Source organism: Conger conger, chromosome 3, assembly GCF_963514075.1.
Source record: "Conger conger chromosome 3, fConCon1.1, whole genome shotgun sequence".
NCBI lineage: Eukaryota > Metazoa > Chordata > Actinopteri > Anguilliformes > Congridae > Conger > Conger conger.
In genome coordinates this window covers 8,239,710-8,254,883 of record NC_083762.1, presented here as the reverse complement: position 1 = coordinate 8,254,883, position 15,174 = coordinate 8,239,710, and the positions used below count along the sequence as shown (strand labels likewise).

At 45.5% G+C, this 15,174-nt stretch overlaps 1 protein-coding gene across 1 annotated transcript in view; it reads right to left on the bottom strand.

The window, feature by feature from the left end:
* Positions 1–3,178: 3,178 nt before the first annotated feature.
* The window catches only part of kdrl (kinase insert domain receptor like), a 69,177-nt gene continuing 57,181 nt past the window's right edge, over positions 3,179–15,174 (bottom strand). The window contains exons 27-30 of the mRNA XM_061236054.1: positions 13,855–13,979; positions 12,214–12,292; positions 10,930–11,030; positions 3,179–6,427 (exon numbers count right to left, since the gene is read on the bottom strand). Coding sequence (XP_061092038.1) covers positions 6,244–6,427; positions 10,930–11,030; positions 12,214–12,292; positions 13,855–13,979 — 489 coding nt within the window. The 3' untranslated portion in view covers positions 3,179–6,243. The remainder of the gene's footprint in view (positions 6,428–10,929; positions 11,031–12,213; positions 12,293–13,854; positions 13,980–15,174) is intronic.

The following is a 15,174-nucleotide window of genomic DNA, read 5'->3' as shown; positions in this document are numbered from 1 at the left end:
AGGGGGCATTGATTGAAGGAAATGCTATGTTAAGAAGTCATGGAATTTCACATGATTTTTATTGAATTTTAATGGACTGTGCTTCCTTTATGGCAAATAATCTTATTTATGTAATTAATGTATGAGAGTATACAGTGCATACAGTAACATGTCTTCATTTCTTGTTGAAATATAACTTTTGACAACTTTTAATGGAGCCTGAGCTGGACTATGCAAAATAATGAATATGTACAGTACTGTGCAGAAGTTTCAGGCACCCTAGACTTTATTATATATATTTCTATTTTTTTGTGTGTGTAAAAGGACACATTTGAGATTTCCAAATATTCATTTTCCAAAAGATTACAGATATATTTAAAAACAAAATACATAATACTGTAAGCAATTGACTACTTTTTACATAAAAACTTGATCAAGGCTGTCTGAGACCAGAAGCAAGGAGCCAACCAGTCTGCAGAAGAACTGTGGCAAGTTCTCCAACATGCTTGGAACAACCTCCCTGCTGATTGTCTTATAGAACTGCAGGACAGCGTTGGCTATCTCAGAGAAGTAATGCAGTTTTAACACCGAAGGGTGGTCACAAAAGATATTGATTTGATTCAGTTTTTAACTATTCTGCCAAATTACAAAAATGTAATGTAAAATGTATAGTACATTTATTTAGGACCTTTCATTTTGAAAGGATCTTATCTGTACAGAATGTTATGCAGTTGCCTAAGACTTTTGCACAGTACTGTAAGTATGTGGTAATGGTGAACTTTTTGTAAGTTGAATGTTTGTCTCATATTCTCTGTGACCGCAAACAAAGAGCATGTCCCTCGTGAATGAGTCCTGTTCTGCTGCACTGTGTTTCCATTGAAATATCATGTCTGTCCGAAGCAAACTGCCTGAAAGCCATTTTGCTTTCTGGAAGAAACCCATTGCCTGTTTTTTGAAGTAACTGCCAGCTGTAGGCCTGGCGTTTTGAATCTATTTTTTTATATTCTGTATATTTATCTGTCTATCCCCTTTGCCAGAAATGTGTAAATCAGCATTGGTCAAATACATAATAGGTATAATCAATAATTTTAAAAATTAATTTAGGGGCTTGAATAATGGTCAAACATTCAATAATATTTATTAAAGGGCTGCCTGTAGCACAGTGGTTAAGGTACGTGACTGGGACCCGCAAGGTCGGTGGTTTGATCCACAATAAGATCCAGGGGAAGTTTGTCTCCTGCTTAGTCTAATCAACTGTACATCGCTCTGGATAAGAGTGTCTGCCAAATGCCATTAATGTAATGTTATGTAATTGTTGTGGAATTGCATCGTTAAGGGGAGAGATAATGATTGAAAGCAGGAACTATTGTTGTAATATATAACATGTAATATAAAGCAGTGGTGTTAAAGCAGTGTGACGGTGCAGTATTCCCCAGGTGAAGTGGTAAAAGTGTGGAAAAGTCAGAGGCGTGTGTATGTGCGTGCGTGCGTGTGTGCGTGTGTGTACGTGTGTGTGCCCTCTCTGTGTTTATGGATGGCCGATGATGTTCCCATATGCCCCCCCCCCCCACCCCAACATCCGTCCATTGTTTGTTTACCTATCAGCATTCCGGGACAGGGCTTAGTGTACATCCCAGCATTGAGAGGGCATGCTGAACTCATGCCGCCCATTATTCTTAGCTGTGGGGCGGGCTGTCCCAATCTGGTAAACACTGTAAATCTGAGGGGCCTGGAGGAGACTGTTTGGGACCCGTCCCTGTACCCTCCCAGGCCCTTTCTTCAGGTTCCCACAGGGCGTGCCTGACAGCAGCGCTCCGGGGGCATTGTAGCCCCAGAGGAAGAACCTGTTGGTGGCATCCCTGACGGTAATGAGTAAGAGGTACTTCCTGCCCCGGCGCGGTGACAGACAGGCTGCCGACACGCCGTCCCGCACAGGAAGTGTGTCTCAGCGTTCTGTGTACAGGGGGCAAGGAGGGGCACGCACTGACGATACACAAACTCAACCCCCCCCCCCCCCCCGCATCCACACCCCTCATTCTCCGAAGTACGTCGGAAAACTTTCCGCACACTGACCGGCAGATGTTTTCCCTATGTTTTTTTTTTTTGTTTTTGGAATCGTTTCGAAACTGCACTCGCAGATAAAATGAGTTCGTAATGTGATGTTTTTATACACGATTAGCAATACTCGTTTGTTTCCATTTATTTGTATGCTCAGAGACAGATAAAGTGGCACATCAATTGTCGATTGCTTTTGAGAGCACACTATGACATTTTCCCTGGGACATAATCTGGTCAACAGCTGGTAGTGTGGAGAATTTGCGTAGGAGAGATTTTAAATCTTGCTCAAACCCACAAATACTTTCTGGACAATACTAAGAATATGAAAAATATGTCAAATGACAGGGGCAGGGAAATGGGTAAGACGTCTTAAAGATGAGCTGAAACCAAAGTTAGAGCCGCATTAGCATTAGCATTAGGGATATGTCATATGCACGAGTGAAACAGATCTTTTGGGGGGAATCTTTGAAGGAGGAGGTCAAATGAGGATGCATGTCGTGTGATGGAACGGAAAATGGATTTTATCTATTTTATCAATTTACACACCCACTGGTACACTAATCTAAATCCAAATCGTTTTCCAGGAAGTGGATGGAAAAAGATTTTGCCGTGAAAGGATTACAATTGTATTTATTTTCTGGAATATATATGGTCCTTTGGATGTGTTTATATGGTTATGAATCGACTAAGTTTGATTTCAACTTGTCTTTAAGCTCTCGAATAGCCAGAATTCTGATTCATTCACAGGAATGGCATCTCAGTGACAGTGTTTGCCGTGCCATTTGAACGGATTTGTGTGGCATTGAAAGGAGGCGCGCAACAAAATCAATGGGGATCCATTAAGAATATTTCATTATTTGTAGATTTCGCCTAGTTGACTTTTCAGGGACACAGAAAGTCACACCGCAGGACATCATTGTGGGCTGTGGCAGTGATAGAAGTAGTGGTTGATCATAGCAAGTCAACAGGGCCTCCAGATGACTATGTTATTGAATCTAAGGTCTTTTGTTTCTGTACTCCTGCGAATGACACTGGGTATTTGGAGGGCATGTTTTTTTTCCATCACGCTGATGAATAAAGGTTGATGGAAATCTAAAACTGAATGGAAAAAAAACTGAAAAATATTATTCTGAATCAGAAGTAATGTATAAATATATAGATCTTTATTCATTTATTTATTTCCTTATACTTGGTTAATAATACAAAATACATAATACATTTTGAATAAAAATTTATGAAACTACATAAGAAAGAAAATATCATCAGTGCATACATTTTTTTTTCCATACTTAGCATCCAAACCAATCAGCCTGTTAATATAAACAACAGTTGGCAGTAATACTGTTGGCAGTAATCAACAGTCCAGACGTTGCACTCATAGTTTTACTGGCACTTCAAGAGTAGTGGTTTCATAGTACACGACTGGCCACTCAAACCGCGTGTGTGAGTGTGTGAGTGTGTGAGTGTGTGTGTGTGTGTGTGTGTGTGTGAAGAGACCCAGAGCTGAAGAAGATCCAGCTGAAGAAGTTACTTCACTGTGCATTTCTGGGTGTAACAGCTGCGAGATTCACCCTGATCTTAAAACCAGCGCTTTCTTACACAGACTCTTTAACAGAAACTCAAGCAGGATATCAGTTCAGGCGCTACAACATCGAGGAGAAACAGAATGTATCGACTGCATCCTCATTACCTGTGTTTGTTATTTCCCTTCATGTTTAGTTACCTTCAGCTTGGAGTACTGAGTTCTGTTCATGGTGATGTGTTTATAGTGACCAGCCTTTGAATAGCTATCTACACACTCAGTGTTCCTGTGACACAGAAGCTACAGCCTGCCCTGCAAGCTTTAGTAACATTTTTAGTACAAGAAATTGAATCTGTTACCAAACTCAATATAAACATTCCTGTTAACAGAAGAAAATCACTACATTTCTTCCTATTGTAACCATAGTGTATACAGCAGCGTAAAACATCACAAAAGATTTGCTCATTATAAAAGAAATAGAAATGGAATGTTAGTAATTCTTATATAGAGTTGCTTAGGGCACACGATCCTTTGGTTGACATTTAACAGTTTTGGAATTTAAATTACATTGCATTTGACCTTTGAACCACATGTGACAGATATATTTCCCAAATAAATATGCATAGTTTATCTCTTCAACTAGCCGACTGAAATACTAATCCTCTGGTCACTGTTTCTGACCAGCATTGTACAAACAAAAATAAACACTTTCCATGTAGTATGTTCATAAGTCACAGCATTTAACCTCTGTTCAGCTGCTCTTAGATATAAATACAGAGCCCTTTCCTCATGAATCGCTAACCATAGGGGCTAGAAGAAAGAACACAAATGAATTATTTGGATGAATTAAAACAAAAACAGGAATAAAAATGTGGATTTTTTTTTTTTCCTCTGCAGATGTGGATGATGATCCCGTTCTGTTTGTAAATGGAAGACGGCCAGGTCCTGGGGCTTGTTTCTTTTTAAGGCTGATTTATACTTCTGCATCTACGCAGATGCTACAGCCTAGCCTACGCATAGCCGTGTTCCCTACGCCATAGGCTACACAGAGGTGTTGGGTCTCTGCGTAGTTACATTTCTGGGGATGTGCATGTCAGGCTACGCCGTAGGCTACCGTGTAGGGAATGCGGCTACGCGTAGGCTAGTAGATTCAACGCAGAAGTATAAATCAGGCTTTACAGTCACACTGTGTGGCTGCTGCCCCCATGGGGAATAGATACTGTGGTACACGTCAACCTACACCGATGAATACGTCTACCTGCCAGTTACATGACTAAAGAGCACCCAGGTTTCTTTTCTCAAAGTGTTAAATGCAGGGGAAGTTTGTTGGGAGGAACAAAGCAGTACTGAATCCCGCTGTATGGTAGTCATTTCCACAGAGCTTTCTGGGCATGCACAACCAAAACACACTGCCCCCAGGTTAATGTTTTAATGCTTATTAAATTATCCGGGAGAAATAATAATAAAGTAAAAACAAAGCATCGGCAGCAGGATGATGTGATGTTTTTTTTGTGTGTGTGTGTGTGGAGAAATACCCAAGGTGCACTTTAACCCGAGTAACGGAGATTAAACCAGCCACTGCGGGCAGCAGATCCAACCAAAACACGACTGGTTTCCTGAAAAGACTGAAGAGACTGGGGAATTCAGTATATTAGCCTGCTGGAGCGGGGAATGCTTTCAGACTGCACTTTCAATAATTCAGAGACTTCCCTCTCTCTTTCTCTTTCTCTCTCTCTCACACTCTCTCACTCTCTCTCTTTCTCTCTCTTGCTACCAGTAGCTTTAAAAAACCGGGTGAAGGAATATGTTTAAAGATTTTTTTAAATAAACTTGTTTCAAATATTCTTTATAGCTATCTCCAAGAGAATACTGTTTATAACAACAAAAAAAAAAAATGAAATACACATTGAAAATAATATAAAACATTTTCCAGTTTCAATTTCCTTAGAAAATATATTTACACTTTAATGAACCCTCCCCTCTCTATTTCCTGCCCTCGTCCGCCTGGGTGTAACTTGGTTACAAAGACACACATCTCGTACACGGCCTACCTCTGGTACACAATAACAGAGTGATCAGCTGAATAAATGGCTAATTCATCTGTACAATACTAGGGACGTTTGTTCTCATTAGCTTTCACAGTAGATTATTAAAATACCTGAGCATGTCTTTATGCTGAAAGCACAGACGTCATATTGGTCTGTGGAATATTCTAGCAGCACCCTCTGTTAGAGCCCTGGGGAAGCTATAGGTGAACTGCCTCGGAATGCCAGTGGGGACAACTCCAAACAGGTGGTTTTCCTTTGGAAAAGTCCTCCTGGAGGATAAGCAGATACGGACAAAGTGCAGAATTTGAACTTTGAACTTTGGGTGAGGGGGGAAATGTCTGTCTCTGGGTTCTGTGTTCTTTACTTCTTCTGACAGCTGTAATAAAGTGGCACATTTGTTTGTTTTTTTTGTGTGTTTTATTCCTGCTGTAGGTAGCTGCACTGCGGGAAGAGCGCAATAAAAACGAAAACTCTAACTGAAGAGCGGAAGGGTGCGGGTGGATCTCCTGGAGAATGCAGGCCGCGGACAGGAGTGGGGTCTGGGCTCTTGAGGCAGTCGGTCAGTCAGATTCTCCAGGAGAGGCGCAGGTTCGGCGGAGGGTGGGGGAGAGCTGGGGCGGGGCGCAGCAGGGCCGGCTACACGGGAGGGGTGGAGTAGCGGACCACGTAGTTGTAATCGGGCGGCGGGCTGTGGCACTCCAAGGCCGGGTCGAGGGAGGAGTCCTCCAGGCTGAGGTCCAGGTCGGGACTCGGGGGCTGGAACTTCTCCTTCTCCGCCTCCAGCAGGACCGACTCCTTGCTCTTACTCCCTGCTTTCATCCTGGAAAAGAGGGATTAGGGCCGGATAAGAGACAGTGATGGGATACCAGAGCGTGTGTGTGTGTGTGTCTGTAGTGTGTACACACGAGTGTCTGAGTGTGTGTGTGTGATTGTGTGTCTGTCTTGTAAGTCACTTTGTATTAAAGGGATTAAAAGCATCTGCTAAGTTACTAGAATTTAAATGTAAATGTGTGAAAATAGACACACGTGTATGAGTCTCTGTGTGAGTGTGCGTGTGGGTGTGAGCATATGTATGTATGTGTGTACCTGTCTACACAAGAGTGTACGTGTGTGCACATGTATATGCGCTTGTCTACAAGTGAACAGAGTGTGAGAATGTGTTAGTGAGCTTGCATGTGTTCCTGTGAGTGTGTGTATTACCATTCACAGAGGAATTTTAATAAGACTTGCTTTATTGCTGCTGCCTTATTTATTCTTTTTAGCTTTTTTAGAGAGCCGTCACAATGTGTTTAACCTACCCTAGTTATCCTTCCTCAAAGATAGGAAGGATTCCCTGGATATAAACTAAGTGGTGTGTACTCATGTTTTACTTGTGGAGATTCGAGGGGAGGGGGGAGGTTAGAGAGACAAGAATGTAATAATATTTGAACAGACTGACCCGCTTAGGAGCATTTACAGAGCTCTGATACAACGTCAAAGAAGCTGCCACTTGTGCTCTGAGCAGCAGTGGCCCCCACAGTGTGTGTGATGGGAGAATGAGCAGCACAGTGCGTGTGATGGGAGAGTGAGCAGAACAGTGTGTGTGATGGGAGAGTGAGCAGCACAGTGCATGTGATGGGAGAATGAACAGCACAGTGTGTGTGATGGGAGAATGAGCAGCACAGTGTGTGTGATGGGAGAATGAGCAGCACAGTGCGTGTGATGGGAGAATGAGCAGCACAGTGCGTGTGATGGGAGAGTGAGAGAGTGAGCAGCACAGTGTGTGTGATGGGAGAATGAGCAGCACAGTGTGTGTGATGGGAGAATGAGCAGCACAGTGCGTGTGATGGGAAAATGAGCAGCACAGTGTGTGTGATGGGAGAGTGAGCAGCACAGTGCGTGTGATGGGAGAGTGAGAGAGTGAGCAGCACAGTGTGTGTGATGGGAGAGTGAGAGAGTGAGTGAGTGAGCAGCACAGTGTGTGTGATGGGAGAGTGAGAGAGTGAGCAGCACAGTGTGTGTGATGGGAGAATGATCAGCAGTGGACCCTACAGTGTGTGTGTTGGGAGAGAGAGTGAGCAGCACAGTGTGTGTGATGGGAGAGTGATCAGCAGTGGACCCTACAGTGTGTGTGTTGGGAGAGCGCGGGCGTGGCAGGTGGAATTCTGCAGCACAAAGGCGCAGTTAGGGCGAGGGGGACGGGGGGGGGGGGGGGTGTGAAGGGGCGTGGCGCTGGGGGGGCACCCAACCGCCCAGGAATGGCCTCATGAAACCCCTGCAGGTCAAAGGTGACAGTGATGGAGTAGGCGCACGGCAGGGGGGGCCCGCTGTCTCCGACGCTGAACTCAGTCTGTGCCCTCAGAGCGACTGTGTTTTTGTTTCGCCCCCATGGCATGATGGGTACGGCTGTGCCCGCCGGTGGCGGATTCCTAACCCCCCGGCGTGCGTGCGGTGCGGGGCGCGGAGGGAGGTTCGGAGCGAGGACAGGCAGCGTTAATGGAGAGAGGGGGGGATGCAGGAGGCAGAGACAATGGTTGCTGAGGGCAGGGGACAGAATGTATTTAATGTAACCAAGCCCTTGCGGTATGTTTATTTGGGTTCCAGAGTGTCATTAATCATGTGTGTGTGTGTGTGTGTGTGTGTAGGGTGTAGAAAAAGGGCTCATAAATTCTTGCCGTTTCATTTATGTTTTGACAATTTATAACGGGATTCTTGCAGATTTTCTTTTCTTTTGCGTTCAGTCCTGTTTGACATGTTTTTGAAAGTTATTAAAGATTGTTGATAGCATTTGGAAAGTTTTGGAGATTTGCACAGCATAAAGATTATTCCTTGCCCTACGGAGCATCTGTTCCACTACTGGGACAGCTTATAGGCGAATAAAAGACCTGAGGTGCATGTTACCTGTGTACTGTTCTGTCCCATCCTACAGGAGCGCTAAAGGCTCTGGGTGCAGCTCACCCACACGGTCAGAGGGCTTTCCCTGGCCCAGGGCTATCTCTCTGGGCTCCTAGTCTCTCCAAATGTATCTCTGTCTTTGAAATTACAGCTGCCTCTATGCGTGTAGCCCAGTATTATTAGTGGGACGTAGTAAAGTCCACATGTGTAATGAATGTTTCTGGGGGTGGGGGGGGGGCTTGCCTTTGTAGATTAGCCGTGTCTTGGCGGCGGGGCCGAATCATAAACAGTCGCTCGGATGTCAATCACCAAGAACACAAGGCGGGATTTTCCCTCCAGGGCGTGGGTCATTCACAGGGGTTTTTGTGACAGGAGCTATCATAACACCAGCTCCGGGGCTCCGGGGGGCCGGCGTTTTTAAACACCGCTCCCCTCGGTTTCGCTGACAGAGCCTTATTAGGCCCGTCTGGCCCGCCGGACCGGACCAGATAAGGTCCATTAGTGGCCCGGGGCCGCCGCGCTTTGTGTACCGCTCGCTCCGGGGGCCCGACAGCCCGGCCCGTGACGGATGTGTGAGAGCCAGGGCTGCGCTGGGAGACGGCGGCGTTCCTGACGCTGACTGAGGGGCTGGAGTGCGGGGTCGGCCGGGCCCGCCTACGCTCCTTAATCGAGAGGAGAGAAGGGCCCGGCGCAGAGACCCAGCGCAGAGACTGCACTGAAGGGCCCAGCACAGAGACCCAGCGCAGAGACTGCACTGAAGGGCCCGGCGCAGAGACCCAGCGCAGAGACTGCACTGAAGGGCCCAGCACAGAGACCCAGCGCAGAGACTGCACTGAAGGGCCCAGCACAGAGACCCAGCGCAGAGGCCCAGCGCAGAGACCCAGCACAGAGACCCAGCACAGAGACTGCACTGTCTGAAAGGCCCAGCACAGAGACTGCACTGTCTGAAAGGCCCAGCACAGAGACTGCACTGAAGGGCCCAGCACAGAGACTGCACTGTCTGAAGGGCCCAGCACAGAGACTGCACTGTCTGAAGGGCCCAGCACAGAGACTGCACTGTCTGAAAGGCCCAGCACAGAGACTGCACTGAAGGGCCCAGCACAGAGACTGCACTGTCTGAAGGGCCCAGCACAGAGACTGCACTGTCTGAAGGGCCCAGCACAGAGACTGCACTGTCTGAAGGGCCCAGCACAGAGACTGCGTCAGGGTCCTGCCCTGGAGAATGCTCAGGGGGAGGTACATTTTTGTTCTTTAAGAAACAAATTTCCCAAATGTGGGCAGAAGATATAATGATGTACTGGTCAGGAACTATTAAGTACCTTTTACAAGCAGAAAAGGGTCCAAGTGAATTATGCATTGCTGGATTGGGGTACAATTGTTTGCCCATAGCGTACCACTCCACTGGCCAGGATTTGTAAAACTTTTAGTATCTTTTTTTTCAGAGTGTAAAATGTTAAATAAACTCTTACAGACTAGATATGGTCCCCATTAGAGCTGAATTAGCACTGAAGATTTTATTGAGCGGTGTCCTGCCGTTGTAACAGCAGCCCGGGGGGGGGGGGGGGTTTGAATGGGATGTGAATCTGGAGCTCACCCCATGGCTTCCCCCCTCTGGACAGGCTAAAAAAATCTGCATTCCGGCACAGCGGGAGGGTCTGTGTGTGGGTGTGTGTCTGTGTGAGTGTGTGTGTGTGTATGAGTGTGTGTGTGTGTGTGTCTGTGTGTGTGTGGGTGTGTGTCTGTGTGAGTGTGTGTGTGTGTATGAGTGTGTGTGTGTGTGTGTCTGTGTGTGTGTGGGTGTGTGTCTGTGTGAGTGTGTGTGTGTGTGTGTGCACACATGTTTGTGAGAGTGTCCGAGTGCGATGCGTACGTGTGTGTGTGTGTGTGTGTGTGTGGGTGTGTATCTGTGTGAGTGTGTGTGTGTGTGTGTGTGTGTGTGAGAGTGTGTGTATGAGTGTGTGTGTGTGAGTGTGTGTGTGTGGGTGTGTGTCTGCGTGAGTGTGTGTGTGTGTGTGCGCGCACATGTTTGTGAGAGTGTCCGAGTGCGATGCGTACGTGTGTGTGTGTGTGTGTGTGTGGGTGTGTATCTGTGTGAGTGTGTGTGTGTGTGTGTGTGTGTGTGAGAGTGTGTGTATGAGTGTGTGTGTGTGAGTGTGTGTGTGTGGGTGTGTGTCTGTGTGAGTGTGTGTGTGTGTGTGTGCGCACATGTTTGTGAGAGTGTCTGAGTGCGATGCGTACGAGTGTGTGTGTGTGTGTGTGTGTGTGTGCGTGCACATGTTTGTGAGAGTGTCTGAGTGCGATGTGTACGTGTGTGTGTGTGTGTGTGTGTGTGTGAGTGTGTGTGTGTGTGTGTCTGTGTGTGTGTGTGTGTGTGTGTGTGTGTGTGCGCGCTCTGCCTCTGGAATCCGTCAGTGACAGGTCTTAAGCGCGGATTATATATGTACTTACGCCAGGGCCATTATGCTCAGCGGTCCAGCCAGCGATTCCAGCCGCTTCAGGGCCTTCATGTCGTCAGAGGAGAGGCCCATGCCGCTGTCAGACTGCCCTCCCTGTGCAGCGTTGGGGAGAGCGATCACACCCAGCACATCCTGTTCGGCTAAACCTGCCCTGCTGTCCGCCACTCTCAGGGCTTTACAGAGGAAGCTCAGGCATTGGCTAGCCCTGAGGTCTAAACTGCCCTGGGTCAGTAGCGATTTACCCCTGCTAATTCGCCCTGGGTCAGAAGCGATTTACCCCTGCTAATTCGCCCTGGGTCAGAAGCGGAATTAGCAGGGGTGCAGTGGGAGAGACAGCCATGGGGGACCCCATGAGTACCCAAATATAGACACTAGCTTCGGCCTAATTCATAAAAAAACAGTTACTGTTGGCAATAGCAATGTGTATCGGTTGCATTTAAAACACATATTATATATTTTCAGATTAGATTAAACATTGTTTAAAGTGGACTCACTCTCATCATGCCTTGCACCCACAGATATGACGGGCTAGCTCTGCTACTCCACTGCATATGACATTTTTATTTTAAAGACTATTACTCTGCTGATAGTACTCATAGTGTGTGCTGATAGTACTCATAGTGTGTGCTGATAGTACTCATAGTGTGTGCTGATAGTACTCATAGTGTGTGCTGATAGTACTCATAGTGTGTGCTTATAGTACTCATAGTGTGTGCTGATAGTACTCATAGTGTGTGCTTATAGTACTCATAGTGTGTGCTTATAGTACTCATAGTGTGTGCTTATAGTACTCATAGTGTGTGCTGATAGTACTCATAGTGTGTGCTGATAGTACTCATAGTGTGTGCTTATAGTACTCATAGTGTGTGCTTATAGTACTCATAGTGTGTGCTTATAGTACTCATAGTGTGTGCTGATAGTACTCATAGTGTGTGCTTATAGTACTCATAGTGTGTGCTTATAGTACTCATAGTGTGTGCTTATAGTACTCATAGTGTGTGCTTATAGTACTCATAGTGTGTGCTGATAGTACTCATAGTGTGTGCTTATAGTACTCATAGTGTGTGCTTATAGTACTCATAGTGTGTGCTGATAGTACTCATAGTGTGTGCTTATAGTACTCATAGTGTGTGCTTATAGTACTCATAGTGTGTGCTTATAGTACTCATAGTGTGTGCTGATAGTACTCATAGTGTGTGCTTATAGTACTCATAGTGTGTGCTTATAGTACTCATAGTGTGTGCTTATAGTACTCATAGTGTGTGCAAGAACCTACCTCCTGAGACTCGCTTGTGTCACTCTCCATGGTAACCTCATCAAAGGTCTTTACGCTGGCAGGTCGGATCTTGATGTTGCTGTGGGAATTAAAGCCAAATGAAGGGAGATGTAGTTTTAGATTGAGATCGAGCGCCTTCCAAATTCGCCAATAACCTGTTTAATGAAGGCATTTAACACTATAACTATACACAAAAATGCACAAACTTACTGGGTCAGTTTAAAACAATAACACCATTTCGTTGTGTCAGTGGGAAAGCCTAATCCGTTAAAATAAGCCAAAAAACGGTTTTATATTTCCATCTCTGCTTTTTGAGCACAGGAGGAAATTGTGTGGCCCAGTTTTAATGCAACTTAGGGATAAATGTCATCGACTGACTTCATCGCCACCCTCGGAAAACCACACCGGTAGTACTTGTGAAAAAAAAAAAAAAAAAAAAAAATCTTGAGAAATATTATTGCAACTGGATGTGAATCCCACATCAGGAGCTGTGCTTTCAGAGGAAATCCCTTTGAGGGTTCTCTGCTGTCTCCGTCAGTGACAGTGTTGCCGGGTTACATTGCCTACATAGGCAAAATAGATCTTAAACGAACCTTGTGTGGGCAAGAGTTTGGCGTGTAATGGTCTGCATTCTTTGGAAATATGAAAAGGGGAACCAATGGTATACACTCTGGTGAAAAGTTATTGTACCAGTTCTCTTTTTTTTTCCATTTCGATTGCATGATGTGTGGCAGTTTCTGGGTAGTTCTTTTCTTGAGTGGCTACGTGTGAAATTTTGTGAAAATACCCAAAAGAACTCTTGCAACTCTTGTAATCAGTAAAAACATCATGAGCCCTGTTGAAAATTGATTGACTAAGTGAGTAAAAACATTTTTTCTGTTTACGCAGATACACTTAACTTATCGGTGAAAACTCAAGAATGTGAAACAATAAATACAGTATACATGAGAAGTTGGCCATGAGCTTATTTCTAAGTACTGGCTTCTTGGAAAACTGTGTGTTCTCATCATTTTATGCCTTGTTTAATTTTACAGTTGCGTAGTGTAAATCAAGGTGACCCGGCCATAACCACCGGTGAATGATGTGACTAGAAGGACAAATTAATGCAGGACATTTACAGTGGACTGCTTCCTCACCAAAAGGGGCGGTTGCCAGCTAGCACACAATGTTTAAAGAGCAGGGGGACACATTTTGCTTTGAGTTCCATCAGCCCGTGAGACAATGTTATGATGAGAACATTCCTCAGTCTTTGAACATATTAATTGTTCCAGGAATGTCACAGAAGAACATTCCAGGCATGTTGCTTACGAGTTTACTAGCAACATCCCCTCAGGGGTATAATTTTGTCATAAAAACATCATGGAGGTGATGCATCAATAGCTTTTTAACCCTTTGATGCACAAGCTATGCAAATATATTGAAAATAAGTACTCAGTCCGGTCACTTTTGACCCATGTTGTGCATTGAAGCAATATTTTTAATATAAGTATTAAATTAGCCGAATAATTGAACATAGCATCCATTCAATTAAGAATTATGATCAAGGGGTATCTGGGAAGCAGAGATACTGCAGTTGTTTGGGAACATTTACATTTACATTTACTGGAAAAACCAAAACTTGTTATCTAGACTCCTACTTACCAGCTGCTCCTGGAGTCTCTGTGTGAAGGGAGAGTGTCAGAGGTCTCCTCTGCGATGGAGGATCCGGTGGGCCTGCCCTCTTTGGTCAGAAGGGCCGTGTTTATGGGGATGTAGTCCTTACCTTCCTGGAAAGGCCAGAGAGAGGAGAGGACATGAGGGACACCATTATAAATCTGTGAAATGAGTTTGCAGCACCTATCCCCCGTATCTACGGGGGAGTGTTGATTTCTCGAGTGACCGACTCATCTGAGTTACACGTGGGCGAGTAAAGTATAAATAGAATAAATGCAATGCAGCGCCAGAGGAATCTAGTTACACACTGTCCCCTTCAACCTGCTGGTCTGGTCAGCAACAGAGCCCAAGGTCCGTTTTAATAAATCTGTAAAAAGTACAAAAGTATATATCTACCTCACAGAGACTAATTGGCTGTCTAAATATTATGGTTCACGGTTAAATCCTTGAAAATTGTCAGAGTGAGTTCTGTTGGAAACATACTGTTGAAATACCCACATGTTTTATAAACCGCTTCAGGATGTGGTTACGGTTATTACGTGTTTATTACAAACATGGCCAATGCCCCGCCGGTTTGATCAGGGGTTACACGAGTCCAGGCCCAAACCCCAGGCCACACTGATTGGCTCATCGTTCCTACACAGCAGCTGATGTGCACTTAGCGATTAAACTTCTGCTGTATGTCAAGGAATGGATCGAATAAACACTGGACATATTCTAGGCATAACTCAGCCAGGCATAACTCTTCCCCCGCTGTCCAACTTCCCCTCCATTTCTCCCTTTGCTGTTCTGGTGCCTGGCCTTGTGGATGTGCCCTTTATTCTTCCACAGTTACATAGTTAATATACTGTATATTTGTATAACTGATTGGCCGCCCCGTTAAGATTTACACCTCTGTAAAGGTGAAATCTACGGCACGAGCAAGACAGCGAATCAGATGTCATACAGTAGGAGCTCATGAACAGGAGTTCCTCCAACTCTGACTCATGCCAATTCATGACTCAAGTTCCCAAACCCATGTCAGGACACTGCATCCCATTAGACAGGCATTACTGTGATTCAGGACAGGAAGCAAACTCTATGTTCCAGACTGGGATCGCAGAATCTGAGTCACCACCGTGTCTGTGATGTCTCCCAGCTCTGTTAGCCTCCGGAACACCTCTCCAGCGGCTGGCCTTTTAACAGGGTGAGATATGGGAACCGAGCCATGTGTTTCCACATGAGTGCACGGCTTCGCCCACGTCCCACGCGTGGGTGTGGGTCTGTCCCACACAGAGACAGACCCACATCGTTCTCTGGGCCTGTGTG